The sequence below is a fragment of the Xyrauchen texanus genome, chromosome 26, assembly GCF_025860055.1.
Source record: "Xyrauchen texanus isolate HMW12.3.18 chromosome 26, RBS_HiC_50CHRs, whole genome shotgun sequence".
NCBI classification, from domain to species: domain Eukaryota; kingdom Metazoa; phylum Chordata; class Actinopteri; order Cypriniformes; family Catostomidae; genus Xyrauchen; species Xyrauchen texanus.
Window position 1 is genome coordinate 4987861 of NC_068301.1, and position 26225 is coordinate 5014085.

A 26225-nucleotide genomic window follows, 5' to 3' on the forward strand; every position below is an offset into this window, starting at 1 on the left:
CCCGCCTATTGCCGCTGCTCTCCAGGGAGGCGCAGCTGGCAGCACAACAACTCCCCGCCTCCAGCCTCCTGGATTACAACCACCTAAAGAAGGCCATTCAGCAATGGGTCGGTCGGACCCCGGAGTAGAGTCGGCAGCTCTTCCACTCATTGAGCTTCGGGAAGGACGGCCGCCCGTTCGCTTTTGTGATGCCTACCGGAAATGGTTGCTTGTGGGGGGAACCCGTGGCGTCGTGGAAATGGTCTGGTGGTACAGGAGCAGTTCATCTCCCTACTTCCCCGAGGCATGTCCGAGTGGGTCCAGTGCCACCGCCCGGCATCATTGGATGGAGCATCTAGCTGGCAGAGGACTACATGGCATCCCAGGAGATGGCGAAGCAGTATCGTCTCTCTCTTCTCTCTCTCCACCCTCCCCGTCTTATGTTCCCTCCCCTTCCCCCCGTTCCCCTCACTCCCGCCCAATTCCGGCTCCTCGGAGGTGAGGAGGCCTACCCAGACCCTGGCCCCAGTCCAGAGGACCCTTTCCCTTGTCTGTCCCTCCCACCCCAACGTCTCTCTCTGTTATCTCCCCAGGTTGGCGAGACCGCCCTCACGGGTGGGGAAGGAAGACCTGGTCCGATCTGCTGGAGCTGCGGGGAAACCGGACACAGCCTACCCCTGATCGGGCATGGATGTATCGTATACCGGTAAGGGTAAAGGGGATAAACATCAAGCTTTGGTGGATACAGGTTGTTCTCAAGCCTCGATCCACCAATGCATTGGTTAAAAATTTTATTACGAGGGTGAGGTGTGTGCATGGTGACATTCACAAGTATCCAGTGGTTACCATTGAGATACGATTCAGGGGATAATGGCAATTACCCCAAACACCTGTCTCCCATTATAGTAACGCAGAGGTAGACATAAAAGGCACGCCAGAGTAGGAACAAAACTCTAAAGCAATAGAACTGCTCAGGTTATAGTCCAAAAACTCAGAAGAGAAGTAATATTTTCGAGTGATGGGTTGCCTCTGGATTTTCCTAGGGAAAATGGCAGTTTTTGTTTTATGAGTAAAAGAATGTCTGTGCTAAAAATTACTCGTGGACCTTTTGTTCTACAACAGAAATGACGCACTGCCATACCTCAAACATGAATTTTGAAGCCGGTGTGCTTTTTTGTTTTTAAAGTATGTTGTTATCAAGTTGCTAGATAAGTACAACAACAGTTTTCCATTTTATCAGACACATTCACTCACATGCTTGAGGTAGTTGTTGTCCTTATCTAGCAACTTGCTAGCAACATACATTTATCTTTTAGAACACTGTGGCTTCAAAATTCATATTTGAGGCATGGCTTTGTGTAATTTATGTTTTAGAACAAAACGTATAAGTATCTTCAAGTAATCTTTGCCACAGATGTTATTTAACTCATGAATTGAAAAAGCCTATTATTAAAAACCCATCAGAAATTCCAGAGGGAACCCATGGCGAATTAGCCTTCCAGGTTCGGCTATAAATTGATGTCACGGCTGAACAGCTCTATTGAAAAAGCCAAAGGACAATTGAAAAGTTAAAAATAAAGTTTGTAGGCATGGCACAAATTTTCCATTTCAGTTTTAATGAGACCTTCATTTAACAAAAAGGGAGAAGTTTATTTTTTCTTTGACATGAAACTGCCCGAATTTGATGTACACCCTGCTATGGTGAAATCACTTTTTGCAGGAGAAATGCATTCTCTGGTCATACTGTAAGATAAAAGACATTGATCAAGAGAGAGTCAGAGAGAATGAGGGATGCTCGGTGTTGAGTAAGCATTGGTTGGCACTTGCTCTCAATTTCTCTCTGCCATTTATAAATTGTCAACATCTCTTGAGATTAGTCATTCCTTACTAATCACTGTAATGGGAGGGAGAGAGAGAGAGAGAGAGAGAGAGAGAGAGAGAGAGAGAGGAGAGACATACTGTATATCTTTGCTCTGCTTGTGCAACAACACATAGTGGCCATAATATCATTCAACATGTGCCAATTACACAAACTGCTGACTGAGTTCTTAAAGGGGCCATATCATGGATTTTTCATTCTATAGTAAACATACTCTAAGGCTCACAACGCAAACGTACAGTTAGGTTTTGTTAGATCAATGTGTTCACCCTGTTGGCATTTGGTGGCTCGTTGGCGTCTGTTTTCACCATTTGAACATGTTAATTCTGCGTTTGTTGGGTCTTGGAATGTTTGAGAAGTCTAGTATGATTTTCCAACAAATGGACTCTGACTTAATCTGACTTAATCGCGAACCGTTTTCATGACCACGAGGTAAGCGTCCCTGTCAACTCATAGAAAATGAATGTGCATGGGTGCAACTGCATTGGTAAAGCAGGAGAAACATAGTCAATCATGATTAATCACATTTTTGTAGCAAAATTGTTAAAGAATCCCGTTCCTTTCTAAATAAAGAAAACAATATGACCATGCACAGATGAAGCGAAAAACGTTGATCATATCCTAACAAGGCCACATTTCTAGGTCTAGGTAGATTAGATTGTAAGCGAACAATCAGTTCTCATAGTCAACATGTTGGATGCAGGAGAAATGGGCAGGAGTAAAGACCTGAGCGAATTTGACAAGGGCCAAATTGTAATGGCCAGACAGGATGTTGGGTGCCAAAGGCTCATCGATTCGCGAGGGCAACGTAGGTTATCCCATCCGGTCTGAACCGACAGAAGGTCTACTGTGGTACATGTCACAGAACATTTTAATGATGTTATGGGAGGAATGTGTCACAGCACACAATTCATCAAACCCTACTGCGTATTGGGCTGCATAGCCGCAGTCTGGTCAGAGTGCCCATGATGACGAAAGTGCCTACAATGGGCACGTGAGCATCGGAGCTGGGTCTTGGAGCAGTTGAAGAGGGTCACCTGGTCTGATGAGTCTTCTGTTTGGTTTTCTTTTACATCACGTAGACGGACATGTATGCTAAATACCTAAATATCGTTGTAGACCAGGTACACCCCTTCATGGCAATGGTATTCCCTGATGGAAGTGGCATCTTTTAGCAGGATAATGCACCGTGCCACACTGCACAAATTGTTCTGGAATGGTTTGAGGAACATGATGAAGAGTTCAAGGTATTGCCCTGTCCCCCAAATTCCCCAGATCTAAATCCAATTGAGCATCTGTGGGATGTGCTGACCAACAAGTCTGATCCACCTCGCAACTTACAGGACTTGGATCTGCTGCTAATGTCTTTGTGCCAGATACCACAGGACACCTTCAGGGGTCTTGTAGAGTCCATGCCTCAGCAGGTTGGCACTGTTTTGGTGGAAGACCAACAGCATATTCAGGTGGTCATAATGTTTTGGCTCATCAGTGTATATATTAATGTATAAAATATAAATGAGTGTTGGTTGGCATGTTTCAGCAGTTTGTTTGGCTGACACTCCTCAGGGAATATTCATACAAATTGCAGATGGTGATAGATTTGTCCTGAAGCGCTCTTCTCACTCGCATGGAAAACAAATTATTTATTTATCAAACGGCATCAAATTACACAGAGTATGCAAATACTGAACTCAATGCAGGTTCGCATTGTTCCTCTGACGGAACTCTCTGAATGAAGTTATAGCCTAATGTCACATTGAATACATGCTAAGCATATTTAATCCATCAAACATACAGTAAATATTAATATATTAAATTACTCATGTTTGACTTCATCTGTAAGCTCTTGTTTGTCAGGCATCATCTTAGGTGAACAACAACACAAAAAGATGCCAGTTTGTTGGTGTTTGTTGGCTCCGTGTTGATTTTCAGTTATGTTTCTCATCATTTTAAGTCAACAGCCAATGTAACACCTTGTCTAAGCCAGATGCAACCGAGATGGCGCCATGTGACAAAAGTGAATCATTGTTGTTATAATCAATGATGCTGTCTACACTGGATGCGTCCATTGCACCACGAATGACCTGTTCTATTTTGCTCTGCATGGGCTGGCACAACTCCTGCCAACAAGACAAATAAATGGTTTAAAAGTTCACATTGGCATGTCCAGTGTAGACAACCTCAAAGGGTATTAGAAAGTTTGAAGTGTTGACGTCACTTGGCGTTTGTTGGAGCAGTGTGAAATGACATTTAAAATGACAGTAGCAAAAACAGCTTGTTTAATTATAAGGGTAATAAATAAGGTGGAAAATGGTTATGAAAACGACATTTTGGAACAATTATGCTCTGTTTTCATAAATAAAGATGCAGGAACACACAAAGCCTTCGCTACATGAAAGAGACACTAACCTTTGATGTTTGGACTGAAGATGACAAGTACATCTGCATGACCGCCTTGCGCCCATCTGGTTGTGTGTGTGTGTGTGTGTGTGTGTGTGTGTGTGTGTGTGTGTGCATACATTTGTGTGCATTTGTATTAGTGGTATAAACTGATATCAGAATTAATATTAAGTATTTTATCCAAGAAGATTTTGTAAATAAAATATGTCAAATAATTACACTATTGGTCAAAAGTTTAGAAACACTTTTCCGTATTTTTTTCTTCACATTTTAGAATAATAGTAACGTCATCAAAACTCTGTAATAACAGAAATGGATCTATGGGAATTATGTAAAAAAAAAACAAACAAACAAATAAATATATATATATATATATATGTGTTTTTTTAAATATAAATAATTTAACATGTTATTTAAAAAATCTGTAATATAATAAATACATAAGTAAATGCTATTTATTTATTATATAGTATTAATAATAATTAACATTATTATTATTGCTACTAATTAGATGATTATTATTATTATATTAAATATTTTCCTTTAATATTTAATTATATTAAATCATAATTTATATAAAATAAAAATATTTTTTATTTGATAAATTACAAATATATATATATATATATATATATATATATATATATATATATATATATATGTGTGTGTGTGTGTGTGTGTATATTCTTTTATATAAATAAGTTAACATGTTATTTAAAAAATCAGTAATATAATAAATACATACGTAAGTGCTATTTATGTATTATATATTATTAATAATAATTAACATTATTATTATTGCTACTAATTATATTATTATTATTATTATTATTATATAAAATATTATTTAATATTTACCTTTAATATTTAATTATATTAAATATTATTTATATTAAATAAAAATATTTTTTATTTGATAAATTACAAATATATATATATATATATATATATATATATATATATGTATGTGTGTGTGTGTGAACAATATACTAATACAAATCTGTTATTTACAGATGCAAGGGAATGTTTGGTTGTATACAGTATATATATATATATATATCCTCAGAGAGGGATAAAGGCCGACTGCAGTGCGACAGAGAGTGAGATTTACTGACAGCAGTTACCGACACCTGTGTGTGTGTTTGTCTTTTTGTTTAGTTCTTCATTAAAATATTATTTATATCATCAAGCCGGTTCTCGCCTCCTCCTTTCCATTAATCCCTTTACAGTTATATATTTGTCTTAGTGTGTATTTCTATATATATATATGCACTTATATTTTTATTATTAACTCTATTTTGTTGCTGTATTGTTTGTGCACTGGAAGCTTCTGTCACCAAGACAAATTCCTTGTATGTGTAAGCATACTTGGCAATAAAACTCATTTTGATTCTGATATATATTTAGAGGTATATAGGTATATTTGAAAAATATATAAACTAATTATTTGTTTTATATAACTTTCTATTTAATAATAGATTTAAATTATACAAATAAATAAATCAATTCAGAGTAGCTTTGGTTTGATTTTAACCCTTTGTCCAGCATGACACAATCTTTTTTCCTCTCATGACAGTGAGGAGTGTTGCTTGACATTTTGTCCGTCGCTTTGTATCTTTTTCTGTGGCATTGTACTTGGTAGCCCCATTTTGATATATTATTGTTCCAAAATTGAAAAATTGCCTCTCAAAACGTGTTACATCATGTTGTAATGCGTCTTAGTGTAAAAATGATGTACTGTGTGTGAGTTCTGTTCTTTAACATACTCTCTGTTTGTCTTTTTTTGATGACTTTCCAGCACTCGTCAATGTCATCTGTTGCTGGACGTGTTTAACTCAACAGAACACGAGCTCACACTCTCTGCCAAGAACAACCAGGACCTGGTGCTACATGCCAGCGAGTGTCAGAGGTACATGCACACACACACACACACACACACACACACACACACACACACACACTGCATATAGTGTATGTGAATATACATTTTTGAGTTTTCATCTGCTCTAAAACATTTCATGAGCTTGAATATCGCCCTTGGGTAGTGTAAAAATGGCTTTCAAGCCAAAGTTATGTCTGATCATATACCTTAATATATCTTTGACTTCTTTTTCCCTTTTTTTACATACGAGGGACGAGTCAGAATAATTTATTTTGTGGTAATCAACATTATGCCACATATGCTGTTAATAACGCTTAACTATTGAACACGGGACTTCGCTTTAAAAATAAGAAAAAGCAATTTGCTAGTGGGTTAAGAAAAGTACACTTAATTCAACTCATGTTCTCTATAAAACAGTTATTATATTCAAAGTTGTTTTTAGGATGTTTAGACATCATCCTTCAGCATTAAAGCCCATCGCATGATGTAACGCTGTCTGTCTGTCTGAGTGAAGTTTGTAGACTGCCGGGTGGCATTTCCTGACCCTCTCCTCTGCTGAAAGCTCTTCTGTATTTCATGACAGTTACTCACATGGAGTAGAGCCACAGCGGGTCACTGGTTCTTTCATAGAGGGTGTAATACAGAAACACACACACACACACACACACACACACACACACACACACACACACACACACACTTGGTGAGGTTCAGTGTCTCTGTGTGTACGTCACACCTGGTTTTTGATATGTCCCTCCAAATTTGCCTTCAGGCTTTTCAGAGATGTGCAGAGATATCTAAATATAAGGAAATGTATTTCCCCTCCTGACGAAAAGAGATATCTAGACAAGTTTAAGACAAGAAAACGACTACATCGAGAATGCTAAATTCAGGTATTGTTTTTAACGATTTTCTCTTAAATGGTTGTTCCCAAATGAAAACCATGGATATTACCTGGTCATGTCAACTATTAAATACAACATGTAATCAAATTTGACCTTAAGACAAGTTAAATTCATTGTAAATGGTGTTGCAGGATGTTGTTGTGTGTGTGTGTGTGTGTGTGTGGACAGATTAGCAGGTTTGTTTGTATATGTCCAAGTAGGTGGACGGCCCTCCAGACCTCTGACACCCGGTGCAATGACATAGCTTCTCCCTGATCACCTCCATTGATCACATTATTAATGACTCGATTGGGATTCGTGCAGGATTTGCCCATACCTGGATCAGAGAGAATTGATCAACAGATTACAGAGTTCCAAAAAGCCGGCGGGGAGATTGATTCTGGAGGATGAAATATAAACGAGTAGATGATGATGGATGTTGTGTGTTTGTGTGTATGTCAGTCTGTCGTACCGGGTATTGATCTTGTAGAGCCCCCCCCCTTTAATTACACACTGTGTGTGTGTGTGTGTGTGTGTGTGTGTGTGTGTGTGTGTGTTTCTTTCACTCTTTATTTCTTCCTTTCCATACCATCCCCTTTCCATTCTATTCTTTTCCTTCCTTCCTTCCATCTTCCTTCTTTCTTTCTTTCTTTCTTTCTTTCCTTCTGTTCATTTCCTTCCTTCCATCCTTCTTTCTATCTTCATTACTGTCTATGTTTTCCTTTCTTTCTTTCTTTCTTTCTTTCTTTCTTTCTTTCTTTCTTTCTTTCTTTCTTTCTTTCTTTCCATTCCGTTCATTTCCTTCCTTCCATTCTTCTTTCTTTCTTTCTTAATTTTTCAGTTTTTCCTTCCTTCCATCGTTATCTCTTTCTTTCTTTCCTTCTGTTCATTTACTTCCATCCTTTCTTTCTTTCTTTCTTTCTTTCTTTAATTTTCTTCCTTCCATTCATCTTTCTTTCTTTCTTTCCTTCCTTCTTTCATTCCTTCCATTCATTTTCTTCCTTCTATTCTTCTTTCTTACTTTTTCAGTTTTCCTTCCTTCCATCATTATCTCTTTCTTTCTTTCCTTTAATTTTCTTCCTTCCATTCATCTTTCTTTCTTTCTTTCCTTTAATTTTCTTCCTTCCATTCATCTTTCTTTCTTTCTTTCTTTCTTTCCTTCCTTCCATTCATTTTCTTTCTTTCTTACTCTGTTTTTCCTTCCTTCCATCTTCTTTCTTTCTTTCCTTCCATTCATTTCCTTCCTTCCATCTTCTTTCTTTCTTTCCTTCCATTCATTTCCTTCCTTTTATTCTTCTTTCTTTCTTTTTTCCATCCCCTTTCCAATCCATTCTTTTCCTTCCTTTCCATCTTTTTCCTTGCCTTCCTTCATTCCATCCATCCATCTCTTCCTTTCTTCTTCCCTTCCCATCAGGTGACTAAACATCACAAATAAGGAGATACAGGTGAGTGCATTATGAAGGAAGATGGGATGGAATGGAGGGGTGAATCTAATGAAAACAGCTTTTACACCAAAATCAAAATTACATTTAGCTTAAGGAATGTAAAGGACTGTTAAACGTTTGCATTGGTTAAGCACAATTAAGCACATTTCCTCTGCTAATTCATACTATTCTTGTTTTTTTTCTCTTTTTCTTTTTTATTGTGGGCTGAAATATATTCCATACATGTTCTGATGTTCCAAATAATAATACAGACAGGACCTGACAGGACATGTGAATAGTAATAAGATATTTAAAAACAGTTTCTTAACATTTCTCACCATTGATATAAACCTCAAACACACACACACACACACACACATATATATATATGCAAACAGAGACACACATCTCTGTTCTCTGTCAATGTCAAAGAACTGCCGTGGCCATAGAGAGATAATATTATCATTCTACACATGAACACAACAAAGGCAAAGAAAAAAGTGTAATTAGAGAGACAGAGAGAGAGAGAGAGGTGTAGCAGGACACTGAAGACATTGAACACACACTATGCAGAGCCCACAGTAAACCACAGAGCTTTATCTTGTATACATAGTGTACAACATACTTAAAGAGTGCACAATCAAACAAGCTCTGAACTTGTCATGTGTCTTTGCATATTTCACATCTATTATTTGAATTGTCGTTCAGTTCTCTGAAATGTGACTGCGAGGATTCCCATTATTTGTCATGCCTTTTCCATTAGTTCATGATTACTGGATAAGGTATTTTAAACATCATATAGTCACCTTCCCAAAATAATGTCTAAGTCATTTTTTGACAAAAAATATATATATTTTATTTTTTGCCTAAATCACCTCCTCATGATGCTGGCCAACTCTGGTAAAATCTGGACATTATTTTAGGAAGGTGACTATATAGTATATATATATATATATACACACACACACACACACACACCATTGAGTCAAAACATAGTGTTTATAGTGCTGCTAAATCAGCGCCGACCCGCTGAGACATGGACTCTAAAAGACCCCAGAGAAGACTCCTGACCCGTACAAATAAGGACTTTGCTAACTCTGCTAGCCTGTGTGTGTGTGTATATATATATACTGTATGTCCACTATAGAAATTTACATAACTTTACTATGGCCTGGAAAACACAATTTTTGCTGCAGTTTCAAAGTGTAGCTGATTGTGTGTTCGGAAAAGAGAGAGAACAGACAGAAAAGGAGCGAGGGGGAAAAAAGAAGAAAAAGAGAAGAAGGGATTAGAGAAAAATGAGAGAGGGAGTGGAGGAGTTATATTTAGCTCACGTGTGTGTTCTCTCCCATGACTCCTTCAGCAGAGGAACACTGTGCTATTTTTAGACCGCCTCCCCATAACCCACGGTTACCAGCACACACACACACACACACACACACACACACACACACACACACACACACACACACACACACACACACAGCATCACTGCACCACGGCAACACCGCAGCACCCCGCCCCAGCATCAGCCTCAGAGCTTCAGACATCATGCACACAAACATCTGAAAATCTGATGTCATTTTATTACAGCAGATGAAATTGAAATTCGAATTATGTACAATTCAAACGACACATTCCCTCAGACGAGAGGCCACAGAAAAAAATGACAGGTTATTAAACCCTTTCGACAGCAAGGGACCAATTTTAGAAATGCAAATGTGTGTTTGTGCGCCCACAAACTATTTGTTAGGTTTAGGTTTAAGGTTTAGGCTTTGGAGGCTTGTTTTGTTAATTAAAAACTTTTAAGCTGGTTCTGCGTGGAATGTTTTTAATTAAATGTTTTCAATATATTAATGACTACAGTCTTGAGGGGCCTGAGTAGCTCAGCAAGTAAAGACACTGACTACCACACCTGGAGTCACGAGTTCGAATCCAGGGCGTGCTGAGTGACTCCAGTCAGATCTCCTAAGCAACCAATGTGTCTGGTTGCTAGGGAGGGTAGAGTCACATGGGGTAACCTCCTCATGGTCGCTATAATGTGGTTCTCGCTCTCGGTGGGGAGTGTGGTGAGTTGTGCTCGGATGCCGCGGAGAATAGCATGAAGCCTCCACACGCATTATGTCTCCGCGGTAACATGCTCAACAAGCCACGTGATGAGATGCGCAGATTGACGGTCTCAGAAGCGGAGGCAACTGATTCGTCCTCCGCCACCCGGATTGAGGCGAGTCACTACTTCACCACGAGGACTTAGAGTGCATTGAAAATTGGGAATGTCAAATTTGGGAGAAAAAGGGGAGAAAATCCCCCCAAAAAATAAACTACATTCTTGACCAACACAAAATAGGCATTGTTCAAAAACTTAGAAGCTCTACTTTCCAATGCATGCATTATGACATTATGAAATTTACAGACAAATTGAAAGTGTTCTGTTTTGATAATGTATAAAACAAATGTACTGTGCATATTATATCAATCAGTAAAAACATCACACTCATCAAATAGCCATGTGTCATATGTTGTTGGAAAGCTCTCAAAGTTAAGAATTAAACCAGCCTATTTGTTTTAATATAGCGAGTAATAGCTAAGTGTATGTCTTTGACAATTACGGTGCTGTTAAAAAGTTTTTGCCCCTTGCTGATTTCTTCTATTTTTGTGTATTTGTCATTCTGAATTGTCTGAGATCTTCAAATGAGATATAAAATAAAACAAAGGCAACTTGAGTAAACACAAAATACAGTTTATATACAGTGCATCCGGAAAGTATTCACAGTGCTTCACTTTTTCCACATTGTGTTGTGTTACAGCCTTATTCCAAAATGGATTAAATTCATTTTCCTCAAAATTCTACAATCAATTCCAAAATTCGACACTCAAAATTGAGCTCAGGTGCATCCTGTTTCCACTGATCATCTTTGAGATGTTTCTACAACTTGATTGGAGTCCACCTGTGGTAAATTCAGTTGATTGGACATGATTTGGAAAGGCACACACCTGTCTATATAAGGTCCCACAGTTAACAGTGCATGTCAGAGCACAAACCAAGACATGAAGTCCAAGGAATTGTCTGTAGACCTCCGAGACAGGATTGTATTGAGGCACAGATCTAGGGAAGGGTACAGAAAAATGTCTGCAGCATTGAAGGTCCCAACGAGCACAGTGGCCTCCATCATCTGTAAATGTAAGAAGTTTGGAACCACCAGGACTCTTCCTAGAGCTGGCTGCCCGGCCAAACTGAGCGATCTGGGGAGAAGGTCCTTAGTCAGAGAGGTGACCAAGAACCCGATGGTCACTCTGACAGAGCTCCAGCATTTCTCTGTGGAGAGAGGAGAACCTTCCAGAAGAACAACCATCTCTGCAGCACTCCACCAATCAGGCATGTATGGTAGAGTGGCCAGACGGAAGCCACTCCTCTGTAAAAGGCACATGACAGCCCGCCTGGAGTTTGCCCAAAAGGCACCTGAAGGACTCACAGACCTACCACTAAACTTAATGTCCACAAACAGTATACCGTTGCTCAGCTGTGAGTGAAGAATGAAGATGAATTTCGCCATGAGTGTATCAAAGCTTTTATGTCTTGATTCTCATGCACAGCCAAAAAAAAACACAAGGCATGCACTGAGTGTCATGACAACGGCAAAGCAGCTCTGATGCACTAGTGCTTCCTCCAGTCAGTCCTCCTCAAATCTAGTTTTAAAGCTGTTGGAAGCAATGTTTATGGAGGAACACGCGGTGAAAGTGTCCCTATTACCTGACAAATTTCACTGAATTAAGTGTCCTGAAACATCACACCTGTCTCCGTGACAGCTGTAGTCTATAACAAAAATGTGATCGTGGGCGCAATCAGATTCTTTGTTTAGCCAAAGGAATAGTTTTATGTGATTTCTGTATGTCAATCATTCTAATGATATATTCAGCTTCACAAGCAGTTGTCAATTTTTTATATTTGTCTTGCAAAAATGCTTTTTAAAACACTGAAATGATGCAAGGCTGATTTCCTGCTCCATATCTGAACACAACGATCTCAGTGGTACAAGGAAACTTTGTAGGGGCCATGTCTAAGTCAGTGGCTTACAGCACCATAAAGTTTTATAGTTTTGAAACTATTAAGCAACATTAGAAATAAACCGAGGTTTGAACTCCAGACTTTGATGGCAGAAGGTAGAGGGAGAAAATAGCAGTAGAATACACACACACACACACACACATTAAAAGGGAAAAAGAGGTCCTTCATCATTGAGAAAGCACTTAAGAAGCTGTTGCTACAGAAACAGGCTTTTGTTTAAACTATCTGGGTAATGAAGAAGCTGAGCGGAACATGGTACACTAACAACATACCCTCACATTCATACATACACGCACACAAACACATGTATACCCAATATGTGGGATAGGATTTCTTTATACATGTACTTGTTCTGTCATTCATCCTTTTGTTTAGTTGTTTGTTCTTGCGTGTCTCTTTCTTTCTTTTTTCTAACTAAAACACACACTCTTCTTATTAAAGATGGAGACGAGCTTAGGTTTTCAAATCTATTGCAAATGCTGAAACTTTTTCATGTCCTATGCCAAAATAGAATAGTACATTTTAAGGCACTTACAATGGAAGAGATTGGGGCCAAAAGACATATAATGCATGTGTCGCATAGGGACGTGGTCATGTGTCGGTCTGCGGGAGAGAGAGAGAGAGAGCGGTAAGGCTTGTCACCTGGTTCATAATTACCCCTAACACCTGTCTCTCTCTCTCCCGCAGACCGACACATGACCACGTCCCCAGGCCACAGCATGTTAAGATGATTTTAGTTGATAAAAACTCTTACAGAGTTTAGAGATGTTGTTTTGTCATGGCAAAGAAGTCATACTAATAAATATAATTTTACACATAAGGTTAGTATGAAGTATAATGTTAACACGTGTAATGCGTTCCTCTTTTGTCTATGCTTTTAAAACATCCATTGTAGTTGCCTTACAGTAACCTAAATTGTTGCATGTTTTTGTATAAATGAGGGACGAGACAAAGTCGTTTTTTGTGGTAATCGACATTGTCACAAATGCTGTTGTCTGAGTTGAACTTGTATTGAACTCATCACATTCTATTCATTTAAAGTTCATGAGGTTACCAGCACAGTGATTCAACAATCACATTACGACAAAAACAATATCAAAAGCTGTTTATAGAAATCCCTCTGGAAAGGTTTTTAAAATGTTTCTGAAAACATCCAACCACAATGAGATCCATAATGCCAAATAGAGGAACATTCGAAGCAGTTGTCAGTCTTTGTAAGACTGTTCAAGCCAGGAATATAATAATATGCAGCATAACTTTCCTGTTCCAGCATTACATTTACATTTATGCATTCGGCAGACGCTTATATCCAAAGCAACTTACAGAGCCCTTATTACAGTGACAATCCCCCCTGAGCAACCTGGAGTTAAGTGCCTTGCTCAAGGACACAATGGTGGTGGCTGTGGGGTTCGAACCAGTGACCTTCTGATTACCAGTTTACCAGTTATGTGCTTTAGACCACTACACCACCACCACTCCACCATAACTCAACCAATTGTTCCAAATGATCAGGCCGTTGGCATGTACTGTTGCATGAGCTGTATTAGACAAATAGAGACCTTTGTTGTTAAACACAACATGAAATGTAATTTGCACCACATAACTTGAATATACTTAAATATTTTATGTTAAAAAAAGAGGGCTCTTTATTCTTTATAATAATGTGCAGAGATTAATCATACACAATAAAAGCATGAACATTTATTATTACAAGAAAATATATGGTCATTTTAATTTAATATTGTATTTTAAGCTGAATTAGTTGTTGTTGTCTTCAAGCAGTGAAAAATACTAGGAAAAGACTGTCAAGATCTTGTCTGAATATTAAATAGATCTGGACTTCACAGTGAGAAACTCGAATGCAGCCCTCAAAGAAAACAATCTCTTTCGAAGAGAAAAAGTAAAGACTGCCGGATAGATCTAAGGCTCTGCGAAATCGATTAGTGCAGGTTAGCCCTCGCACCACTGGATATCTCATTGTCACAGCAACTGCCTCCACTATGATTGACAGGAATGATTGGTATGCAGCGAGGACAACGTCAACTCTTCAGACGTCCTTATAAAAAAATGAGGCAGATGGAAGAAAGGAAGGAATGGGAATGCAAAGTAGAACGGAAGGTAAAAGATGGAATGGAATATAAATGAGGAAGAATGGAAGGAAAGAAGGAAGGAAAATAATGGAATGGAAAGAAAATAGGAAGTAAAGAATGATAAAGTGGATAGTAAGGAGATGAAACATCAAATGTGGAGGAAAAGGGAAGAAAGTAAGTACATGAATGGAATGTAATGGGAGGGAGGAAGGAAGGAAGATAATGGAATGAAAAGGAATTAAATGGAAAGGGGATAGTAAAGAGATGAAACATCATGGAATGGAATAGAATGGAATGGGAGGGAGGAAGGAATGAAGGAAAATAATGGAATGGAAATGGGTAGTTAGGAGATGCAACTAGGAAAAGACTCATGAGGAAAAGGGAAAGGAAAGGAAGGAAGGAAGGAAGGAAAAGACTGGAACAGAAGGAAGATAGATAATGGAATGAAAAATAATTAAATGGAAAGGGAATAGTAAGAAGATGAAACATCAAATGTGGAGGAAAAGGGAAGGAAGTAAGGAAGGACATGAATGGAATGGAATGTAGAGGAGGGAGGGAGGAAGTAAGGAACGAAGAAAGAAACGAAAATTATGAAATGGAAAGGGGTAGTAAGGAGATGTAACTATGAGGGAAAAGACTCATGAGGGGAAAGGGAAGGAAGAAAGGAAGGAAGGTAAAACTGGAACAGAAGGAAGGAAAATAATGGGAAGGAAGGAAGATAGATAATAGAATGAAAAGGAATTAAATGGAAAGGGGATAGTAAGGAGATGAAACATCAAATGTGGAGGAAAAGTGAAGGAAGTAAGGAAGGACATGAATGGAAGGAAGGAAGGAAGGAAAGAAGAAGATGGAATGGAATAAAAAGGAGAAAGGAAGGAGTAGGGTGGAGGGAAGAAAAATGTAAAGTATGAAGGAAAGAATGTGGTAAGGATGGAAGATGGTATTGAGGGAAAATAGAAAGAAAGGAAATTTAGAACAGGATAAAGATAGAAAAGAAGGATGGATAAAAGTAAAAAAGAGAAAGGTTGGAAGGAAGGTTGGAAGGAAGGAAGAAAAAAGGCAGGGTGGTTCAGTTTCATGTCTGTGTAACTTGTTTGCAGAGACAACAGAGGAAAGATTGAAACATTTGGAGTATCCAGACGTTAGACACAGATGTGTGTCTGTGGTGTCTCTAGCTCAGTGATCTCACTGCAGCTCAGCACGACTGACACTGCCTGTGTGTGTGTGTGTGTGTGTGTGTGTGTGTGTGTGTGTGTGTTTCATACATGTGACTCAGCAGTTCTCACTCATTCGGCAGTCAGAGTCGAGCGTCTTAATCCACTGTACCCCTCTGAGAAAGAGACGGATGAAATCAAAGCAGGAGTAAATAATTATTCCATCCTGCACGCTGGCCAGCGCACCACAGGCTGTAAAAAACAGAGAGTGTTTGCCCAAGGCTGTTTGTGTACTCCGTTATGTGTGTGATAAATTATTTATTATTGTCTGCAGAGATCTCAGCCTTGTCTTCTGTGACCTGGATGAATGGATGAAAGAAAAACCAGAGGGTTGCTTTCATATTTGGGAAAGCATCTTACCGTTCATCATTATTAGGCAAGAATCACTATAACTATTGCTCATACTGAGTGTTAAGGATTTGCACAACCCCCTAATCATTAGTATTAATCTTTAATGCTTTGCTACGGACATGAATGATATCTCTAATTTTGATTTAACTTTAAATATTCCCCTTATGGACAATAAAGTGAGAAAAAAAAATCCCATAGACTTTCATTGCAAGAGACACCCGAGTCATATTTAGAGACCAGAATGTCATAGAGGCTTGGGGGTGTGGGCTTGTTTGAATTTGGCCAGTAACACACTACCTAGCAACCACCCAGAACACCTTAGCAACCATATAACAACACCCTTGCAACCACCTGCATGCAATACCCAAGCATTATACTGGTGAATCCAAGCACCACTCACAATGTCTTCATTAAATGTTCAAATCCTGTGTATTGTTTTGCATTTAGCTGTCAGCTTTATAATATCCCCTTGAACTGAACTTTACTCACACATACAGTATGCATATAGAATCCCCCCAGTATATATTCTGTGTCATATCAGTAAACTTGTGGTCATGTTTTTCTCCAGAGATTCCTCAATCCGACTCGAGGCTTGAGTTCATCTCCCAACGGCCCCCCATAGGGTCTTACCTCCTTCATTAATCCATCTCTCCCTCTTTCATTCTCTCTTTCTGTCTTTCTCTTTGCTCGAAGGTAAAATAGTGCCTAAATGATTTGCATGCACAGAGTAAGATGTGTGAAAGTTTAAATGAAGTTACAAGCATGATAGAAAAATGTGCATGTGCAGAGTAAGATTTAAGTGTAAGTGTAAAAATAAATTGCACACGCACAGAATGTTTTGTAAAGGTGTAAATGAAGTTGCAATCGTGTTTGTGGCATAAATGTTTTCCAGAAATAATCCGATATACACTCTTCCTTCTTCCCTTTTGTTGCTCTCACACATTTGGCACACATTTCTTTTGTAAGCACGAGGGGGAAGGCGGGTCTACCTGCTTCTAGTAACCAATCAAATTAGGTTTTCTTTGACCAGTTTACTGTAACCTGATTAGTTTAATAACAGACTTCATCTTCATATGTTACACTTAAATATTAATACATAAATGTTATTTTAGGAAAGTCGAGCCGACACCGTTTATTGATATAAATATAAATCTCCATTTGGTGTTCAAATGATTCTTCTTGTCGCTGTTAATTATTTAAATTTTATTTTATTTTATTTATCATTGGCAAGCCATTTTGATGAATAGATGGAATTATATATATAATTATCATAGAACTCATGCTAGAAAACAAATGAATAAAGGAAGCCATATAAAATGAAACTCTCTGAACAGATTGAAAGTTTACTTATATCATTCTGCTTTCTAGAATGAGCTATATGATACCAGCAAGATCCATCCATCCATCCGGTTCTTTTGTCCATCCATCCATCCATCCATCCATCCATCATCCATCCATTCAGTTATTTTGTCCATCCATCCACCCATCCGGTTCTTTTGTTCTTTTGTCCATTCATCCATTCATCCATTCATCCATCCATCCATCCATCCATCCATCTGGTTCTTTTGTCCATACATCCACCCATCCATCCATCCGGTTCTTTTGTCCATCCATCCATCCATCCGGTTCTTTTATCCATCCATCCATCCGGTTCTGTTGTCCATCCATCCATCCATCCATCCATCCATCCATCCATCCATCCATCCATCCAGTTCTTTTTTCCATCCATCCACCCATCCATCCATCCATCCATCCATCCATCCATCCATCCATCCATCACATCCATCCATCCATCAATCCATCCATCCATCCGGTTCTGTTGTCCATCCATCCATCCATCCATCCATCCATCCATCCATCCATCCATCCGGTTCTGTTGTCCATCCATCCATCCATCCATCCATCCATCCAGTTCTTTTTTCCATCCATCCATCCATCCATCCATCCATCCATCCATCCATCCAGTTCTTTTCCATCCATCCATCCATCCATCCATCCATCCATCCATCCATCCACACATCCATCCATCAATCCATCCGGTATAAGAAGTCCTGGGTTCTCATCAACTCAGACGCAACTTTATATTTTAATAAACAAAAATTGCATCTGCACTTCAGTGGATGTACTGTATATCTTAAGTGTGGACACATCTGTTGGCATTTTTATTTACAATTTGATTGGAAAGGAGAGCTATTTTATTTCAACACAAGCACTTTTTAATTCATTAATTACGATTAATGCCAATTATGTCACAATAACTGAATAATACGATTTAAAGCAATATATGCCTTAACATGAACTTCTGTCAAAATATTACTGTATCCAAGAAACATGGGGTGCAATAAGAGATTTCAAGCAGACAACAGGATTTCTTAATAATAATAAGGCAGAGGATTACTTCTTCAGCACTGGTGGATTCTTTTCACTTGTTTTGACTATAAAAACTCAAAATACACACGTTAAAAATACATTCTGAAAAACCAAAATATCTTATGCAGCGTTGTTTCTAAAACAAGATCAATCAAACTCATCTTGTTTTAAAGATTTTTAGATATTTTTACAGGAAAACGTATGTAATATGATTTTTGCCCTAATATCAAAGGTCTTAATAGAAAAAATAAATGATGATCCAACGTGAATTTTCTTGATAAATAAATATGATCGTGTCTGGTAACATGTGCATGTAAAATGGCTAGAAATAGCATTTTAGCTTAGCGTGAAGCTAACAATTTACACAAGGTTTATTTTAATTTCTTCTGCTCCAAACTTACTTCAAACGTACTTCTCTGTCTGCTCGTATGAATGTAACACATCATAAGAAAGTATTTCACCGCTGTTTAAATGCACTTTGGATCACATCATTTATATGTAGAAATGTTTTCCATCTGAAAGGACTAAATATTAAATGAAACAAATGACAATAAAATGCAAAGTAATCTCTTCAGTAATCAAAATACTTTTGGAATGTAACTGATTCTAAATAGCAATGATTTCAAATGTAACTGTAGTGGAATACAGTTACTTACATTTTGTATTTTAAATACGTAATCCCATTACATGTATTCCGTTACTCCCCAACCCTGAATATTTGCAGCCCTAATTAAATACTAACAGGTCATCACTCCAGTGTGTTTATTTAGAGTCCCACAGACACCCTACACCAACCTATCACTGAGGAAATCAACATTTATATTTATTTTATGTATTATTATAAGTAGCATTAAAGAAATATATTAAGAGTGGAGAAAGGAAAACGGATGGGGAAAACTGGGTCAAAAGCTGGATTAGGACCCAGGTCATCCGCAAAGCAAAAGCACATTCTCACCATTTTATCACACTAAGCCATTGCAGAGACACTAAAGAAACAGACTATTTCACTCTATGATAATAATAATAACAATGTTAAATTATTAACATTATTAAAGTTTCTAATGCTTTCCATCATTAATACGGTGAGATACGAGCAAAAAAAAATCACAGGTGAAAGCATCTTAACAGATTGTGCTTGCACGAGAAGTTGACAAGAGAGAGGGATCCCTTCTCGACACGACCATTCCCAGGAAGCTTGCAAAATAGAGTCTGCCATCTTTGCTCATGGGCGCTCAGTTCCGGGATCAGGTGTCACATGACTTGTCACTCGTCAATGGGAATAGATAGGAAAAAATAAAATAACATTTACGCTTTTAAGAGCCATTCAATAAGTCCGTCACCAGATGAAGATGTTCTATAATTTAATGAAATAATTTAGATTTAAATTGTTCTTGGAAAAAAAATTATATATATTTTGTCATAAAACACGGCTACTTTTGAATGGATGTCCATGGAAAAACATGATTTTTGCCATCGGGTGATGTAGTTCCATTGTCTACCAGCAGGGGCTCATAGGGATGTTCCCCTGAGCCAAAAAAAGAAGCTGTCTGTCACATTTTTAAACCAATCAGTTTAGAGTAACGATCTGTGTGCATGAAAAAAATACACTTGCAATTTGATTTATGCATTCACAAATCTTACATTGTGCATTCAAATCATTTAGGCACTATTTTACCTTCATAAGTTTATAGCTCACAAACTTCACTTGACCTTTGTATATTTGTGTTTTTGTGTTGCAGGATGGCTATTCAGGTGGATAAGTTTGACTTTGACAGCATGCCTGTGACAGACCATGATGCATTGCAGCTGGCCATTGTTCGCCAACAGGAAGAGAAGAGACAACAGGTGCTGGGAGGACTCATCAACAGCACACTGGACATCTACTGGACCATCATTTCCTTTACTCTATCCAACTCTGCACAACTCTAACGCTGCACATCTTTGCTGATTATTTTGCTTTACCCTACATGTCCACTGTTGAACACTTCCGAGGTTGGCTAATACTCAATTTGATTCTCTGTATGATAATATAGTAAGCCATAATAGACTGTGTGTTGCAGTGATTTTACAATGGTTAGGGAGTGTTGTAAGGCCCTACATGAAGCGGAGTGCCTGAAATCACTATTATCATGTTTGCATGCATATTTTTTACATTTTGTGGCAAAACTTTTGAAACAGTGAGTATTTTAACATTTATGGAAGTGCATCACTGGAACCCAGATTTTAAAAAAAATAAAAATAATTGGGGACATTTTGGGTAATCAATATTATGCCACAAATGCTGTTTATTGAGCATAAATTGTTTTGAACTTTACGTAATTGACTTTTTGGTCTTTATTATACAGCAGCAATGCCCATATGATACAAAGTTATCAGTTTTTTAATAAATAATTAAATGTTTTGTTAATCATATTTATAATGACACATTCTTCCGGAAGGTAACCAGATGTGACAAGTCATTTTTCTATCCTCACTATTAGCAAAAATGTCTGTCTGTCTATCTGATCATCTTTTTTTGGATGTGATTTTACTGGGCTACCCATCACAACACCAAGTGATTAACAAAATGTCCTGTCGCACAACACAATTTGCACGAAATAGATGGCTTTTATTGCTTGTTATTGTATTGCACTGCACCTGGTTAGGACACAATGCAATATAGTTCATTAGCTTGGTAAATTGTGAGAGTTTTATCAGTTCATTTCCATCCCAAAAGTTTACCGATATAGCTGATGGAAACGCAAATTATTGCTAAAATTTCACGTGTCGAAATAATATTTTTCCATTTAACTCTAGCGCATAAACTCTATGTTGATACTTCAAATGTCGTGAAAAACGTTGTAAACACTTTTTGTTGAGAAAATAGGCATTAAGGCAAAAATGTAGTGTCACATGACAGCATTTACCCCATTAGTTAGCCTGTATTAATCATGATGACAAGGTATACATCCTTGAAAGCCAATTTATTGTACGTGAAGCATTACTTGCACTGTTATGGATTTGTCTTAACAGTATAATTGCACAGATCCGATGCTGCAACCACATCTGCGTCATGACACTTCCAGGAGTGCCAACAAAATATGTCGTATCATGCACCTGTCATCGAAAAGTACAAGGAGAACAAATGAATGGCCACTGTTTGCGATTAATTTAATCACGGGTGCCATCCCTTTATTTTTGCACTTTTTTATGTCTAGAAACTATCAGATCTATTTGTCCAATGCTGAGTTCACTTTCAGAAAACAAGCTTTTGAACATTTCAAAATGTTAAAATATTTTAAATCTAACCATATTTACCTCAGATTATCTGGGAGGCAAATCTGGGAGGCTAAAGGTACACAATTAGAGATAAACACACAATTCTGTTTGGAAACGGCTTAAGGGCAGATTTATTTTGCGATAAACCAAAACTTATGCGAGAAAGTGTTTTTTAAGCAACAAGTGATAAAAGGCCATTTGAATGGAAACGGGCTGAAGACGGCAAATTTTGAAATAGTTTTTTACACATTTTTCACTTAATCGATAACAAAACAGCGCAAAAAGTGGATGGAAACTACTGTTGCAACTTGGTAGTCACAGGTGTTTATGTTGTTGCTGTTTTACAATGGCTTTGAACACGGCATGTCCAGTCCAATTTAAGAGTCTTAAGAGTTTTTACTGTCGGTTTACAAATCTGTTTATAGCTCTACTGAAGTTGATTGTATGGTATGTTTTGGTTTTCTGAATTGCTGGAGATTTGGGTTTGAGGAAGAGTGAACCAGTTGATGTTTGCAATGTATGAAGGTAATAGTGTGTGTGTGTGTGTGTGTGTGTGTGTGTGTGTGTGTGTGTGTGTGTGTGTGTGTGTGTGTGTGTGTGTGTGTGTGTGTGTGTGTGTGTGTGTGTGTGTGTTTTTGTGTCCCAGCTGTGAGGCTGTCCATAAGACAGCTGTCTCAAACAGCTGGATCTACTGGAACAGACACTATTACATCAAGTCTAATACAGTGACATATGGTTCAGACTTATTTTTTGTGTGTGAGAACATGAGCCTGCGGTAGTGTGCATAAAAAAAAAGATTCTTGCTGCTTGTTAAGTTTACTTAATTGAAATGAACTAAAACAATTCTAGAACATTTTGTCATTTTTGTTTTTTTTTGCGTTCTATCCATTTAAATTGTTAAAATTGAAGTTAACTTAAACTTGCTTTGGGACTGCATTAATACTTTTTGTGGTGTTTCTGTAGCATAGATTAAACTGGGCAGGAGATTTTCATTTCCCAGTATCCTTTGCATGGGACTGGAAAGGGAGAACAAGAACCGGCTTGACAATATAAATCATATTTAATAAAGAACTTAAACCAAATGACACAATCACACAAAGGTGTGTATATGTTTGTTAAAATATATATTTAGTGAAAGTACAAATATTCCATGTATTCTTTCAATGAAGTCACAAATACAAAAAGTCAATACCCCCTCAGTCTTGTTGTATAAGTGTCTTTTTCACCTTTTTGCGACTCTTTATGTCTCCTCAAGTACTACCACAACTATCACACAATATTTGTGTTTTCGGCCATGATGGCACATTTCCGAAAGTGCGCAGGCTTGCGCCCAGATTCATTTACTGTTCATCCTCTCCAGTTCATTTGAGGAGACTAAAACCCTGTGATCAGACATGAACACTGCTTATCTAAGCAGCACAATCTCTCCTGCCTACTCCTTCATTTTAACAGCGTTTAAACGCCCCAGTGATTACCAGCACTTGTTCTGTTCATGAGCCGCTTGCCACTATGGAGGCTAAATGACACTTAACAAATATTTAAATGTAAAATAATGAAGAGATAAAGTCCTGAGCATTGATGTGTGTGTACAGATACATGACATCAGCATGACTTATCAGTTATGTAGAAACATGAGTGTGATTGGTGGGGTAAAACCAGTGACATGAAGGGAGAGCGGAAGACAGAGAGAGAGAGTAACAGATAACTGGAACAGATAAGTGTTGTGTTAATTGCTGCCCTATGGGAGAGAGTTTACACACCGCTGGCCAGATGCTGTATGCCATCATGGAAGTCAACCAACCATACATAAACACAAATAGGTAGTTGACATGAGCCACTTTCAACCATGAAAACACAGGTTTAGGCAGGATTACACAAAACCACTTCTAAAATCTGACCAGAATCTAAAATTACTAGGTATCACACACACAGACCGACTATGTACTGTAAATGGCTTCTGACAAAAACTGGGTATCAAACACTAAATGACTGAGGATCACTCCGGCTGTCAAGTTGGGCCAATTACAGACTCCCATAGAAACACATGCCCCCATTCTAGGAGACGCATGACAGATGTAAACAAACATGGATGTATTAGAGCTGCCAGTTTTATTGCTGCTTTGTTCCGAGTCAGGCCGAGCGCATTTGGGTGCAGTCAAGGGTGCGAAGACTGAGATTGCAATGCAAGATGGAGGTGAAAGGTGTTAAATGTTTAGCTCCACTTAACCACTTGCTTACCATCTCCATTTCTTTGTGGGCCAGTGTGGCTGATTTCCATTGGCTAATCACCATATGACTTCAGATTTAAGTCTTGGAGCATCATACCTGCAAGATTTCCTCTGGAGCCGGCTCTATATTTTATAAAATATAAAATATTTGTATATCCTCAGACTAATTGGAATAATTTCACTATCTGTTTGGGAAATTTTTGGAGTAAATTAATCCTCTCTGCATCCTGACCTCATACACTCACAAACCACTAATCATATGACTCTATTCACATACAGTGTCAAAACAGAACTTTTCAGGTAATGGAAGTTCTCATTCAGGGAAATAGCCAGTGCTAAATTTATTGGTATTTTTGCACGGTCGTGTTCACACATGACCTCTTTACTGAAAATTCCAGGTCATTTTCTGGAAAACGCTGTACTGTATATGTGAAAGTGACTGCTCATGGGAATATCCAGAGATAAATTTACCAGTGTTTTTGAATGGGTCATGTTCACACATGACGCTTAAACTAAAAATGTGTTTAATTCAGTTAATTCTGGAAAAGGCTGTACAGTATGTTCACAAACCATACAGTGTGACATGATATTCTTTTGTGGGCAGGTGATGTATTGAGATAGATAGATAGAATCCATCGACAGACAGACAGACAGATGGACGGATGAACAGATCCAGTAGATAGACAGACAGGCGGACGGATGGACAGACAGACAGACAGATAGATTGATAGATAGAATCCATCAACAGACAGACAGACAGGATGGATTAACAGATACAGTAGATAGACAGACAGACAGGCAGATGGATGGATGGAAAGACAGATAGATAGATAGATAGATAGATAGATAGATAGATAGATAGATAGATAGATGGATAGAATCCATCGACAGACAGACAGATGGATGGATTAACAGATACAGTAGATAGACAGACAGACAGGCAGATGGACGGATGGAAAGACAGATAGACAGACAGACAGGCAGATGGACGGATGGAAAGACAGATAGATAGATAGATAGATAGATAGATAGATAGATAGATAGATAGATAGATAGATAGATAGATAGATAGATGGATAGAATCCATCGACAGACAGACAGATGGATGGATTAACAGATACAGTAGAAAGACAGACAGACCGACAGACAAACAGATAGATAGATAGATAGATAGATAGATAGATAGATAGATAGATAGATAGATAGATAGATAGATAGATAGATAGAGTGATAGAATCCATTGACAGACGGACAGGCAGACAGATAGATGGATGGATGGATGGATGGATGGATGGATAGAATCCATCGACAGACAGATGATGGATTAACAGATACAGTAGAAAGACAGACAGACAGACAGACAGACAAATAGACAGATAGATAGATAGATAGATAGATAGATAGATAGATAGATAGATAGATAGATAGATAGAATCCATCGACAGACAGATGATGGATTAACAGATACAGTAGAAAGACAGACAGACAAATAGACAGATAGATAGATAGATAGATAGATAGATAGATAGATAGATAGAACGACAGACAGACAGATAGATAGATAGATAGATAGATAGATAGATAGATAGATAGATAGATAGATATAATGATAGATAGAATCCATAGACAGACAGACAGATGGATGGATGGACAGACGGTCGGACTGACGGAAAGATAGATAGATAGATAGATAGATAGATAGATAGATAGATAGATAGATAGATAGATAGATAGATAGATAGATAGATAGATAGATAGATAGAATCCATCGACAGACAGACAGATGATGGATTAACAGATACAGTAGAAAGACAGACAGACAAATAGACAGATAGATAGATAGATAGATAGATAGATAGATAGATAGATAGATAGATAGATAGAACGACAGACAGACAGATAGATAGATAGATAGATAGATAGATAGATAGATAGATAGATAGATAGATAGATAGATAGATATAATGATAGATAGAATCCATAGACAGACAGACAGATGGATGGATGGACAGACGGTCGGACTGACGGAAAGATAGATAGATAGATAGATAGATAGATAGATAGATAGATAGATAGATAGATAGATAGATAGAATCCATCGACAGACAGACAGATGATGGATTAACAGATACTGTAGAAAGACAGACAGACCGACAGATAGATAGATAGATAGATAGATAGATAGATAGATAGATAGATA

General features: G+C 37.9%; 1 protein-coding gene across 1 annotated transcript in view; it reads left to right on the forward strand.

Moving 5' to 3' along the window:
- Window positions 1-238: 238 nt before the first annotated feature.
- LOC127619455 (trafficking protein particle complex subunit 9-like) overlaps window positions 239-26225 on the forward strand; it is a 116905-nt gene continuing 90918 nt past the window's right edge. The window contains exons 1-4 of the mRNA XM_052092312.1: window positions 239-379; window positions 573-685; window positions 6057-6167; window positions 20279-20432. Coding sequence (XP_051948272.1) covers window positions 239-379; window positions 573-685; window positions 6057-6167; window positions 20279-20432 — 519 coding nt within the window. The remainder of the gene's footprint in view (window positions 380-572; window positions 686-6056; window positions 6168-20278; window positions 20433-26225) is intronic.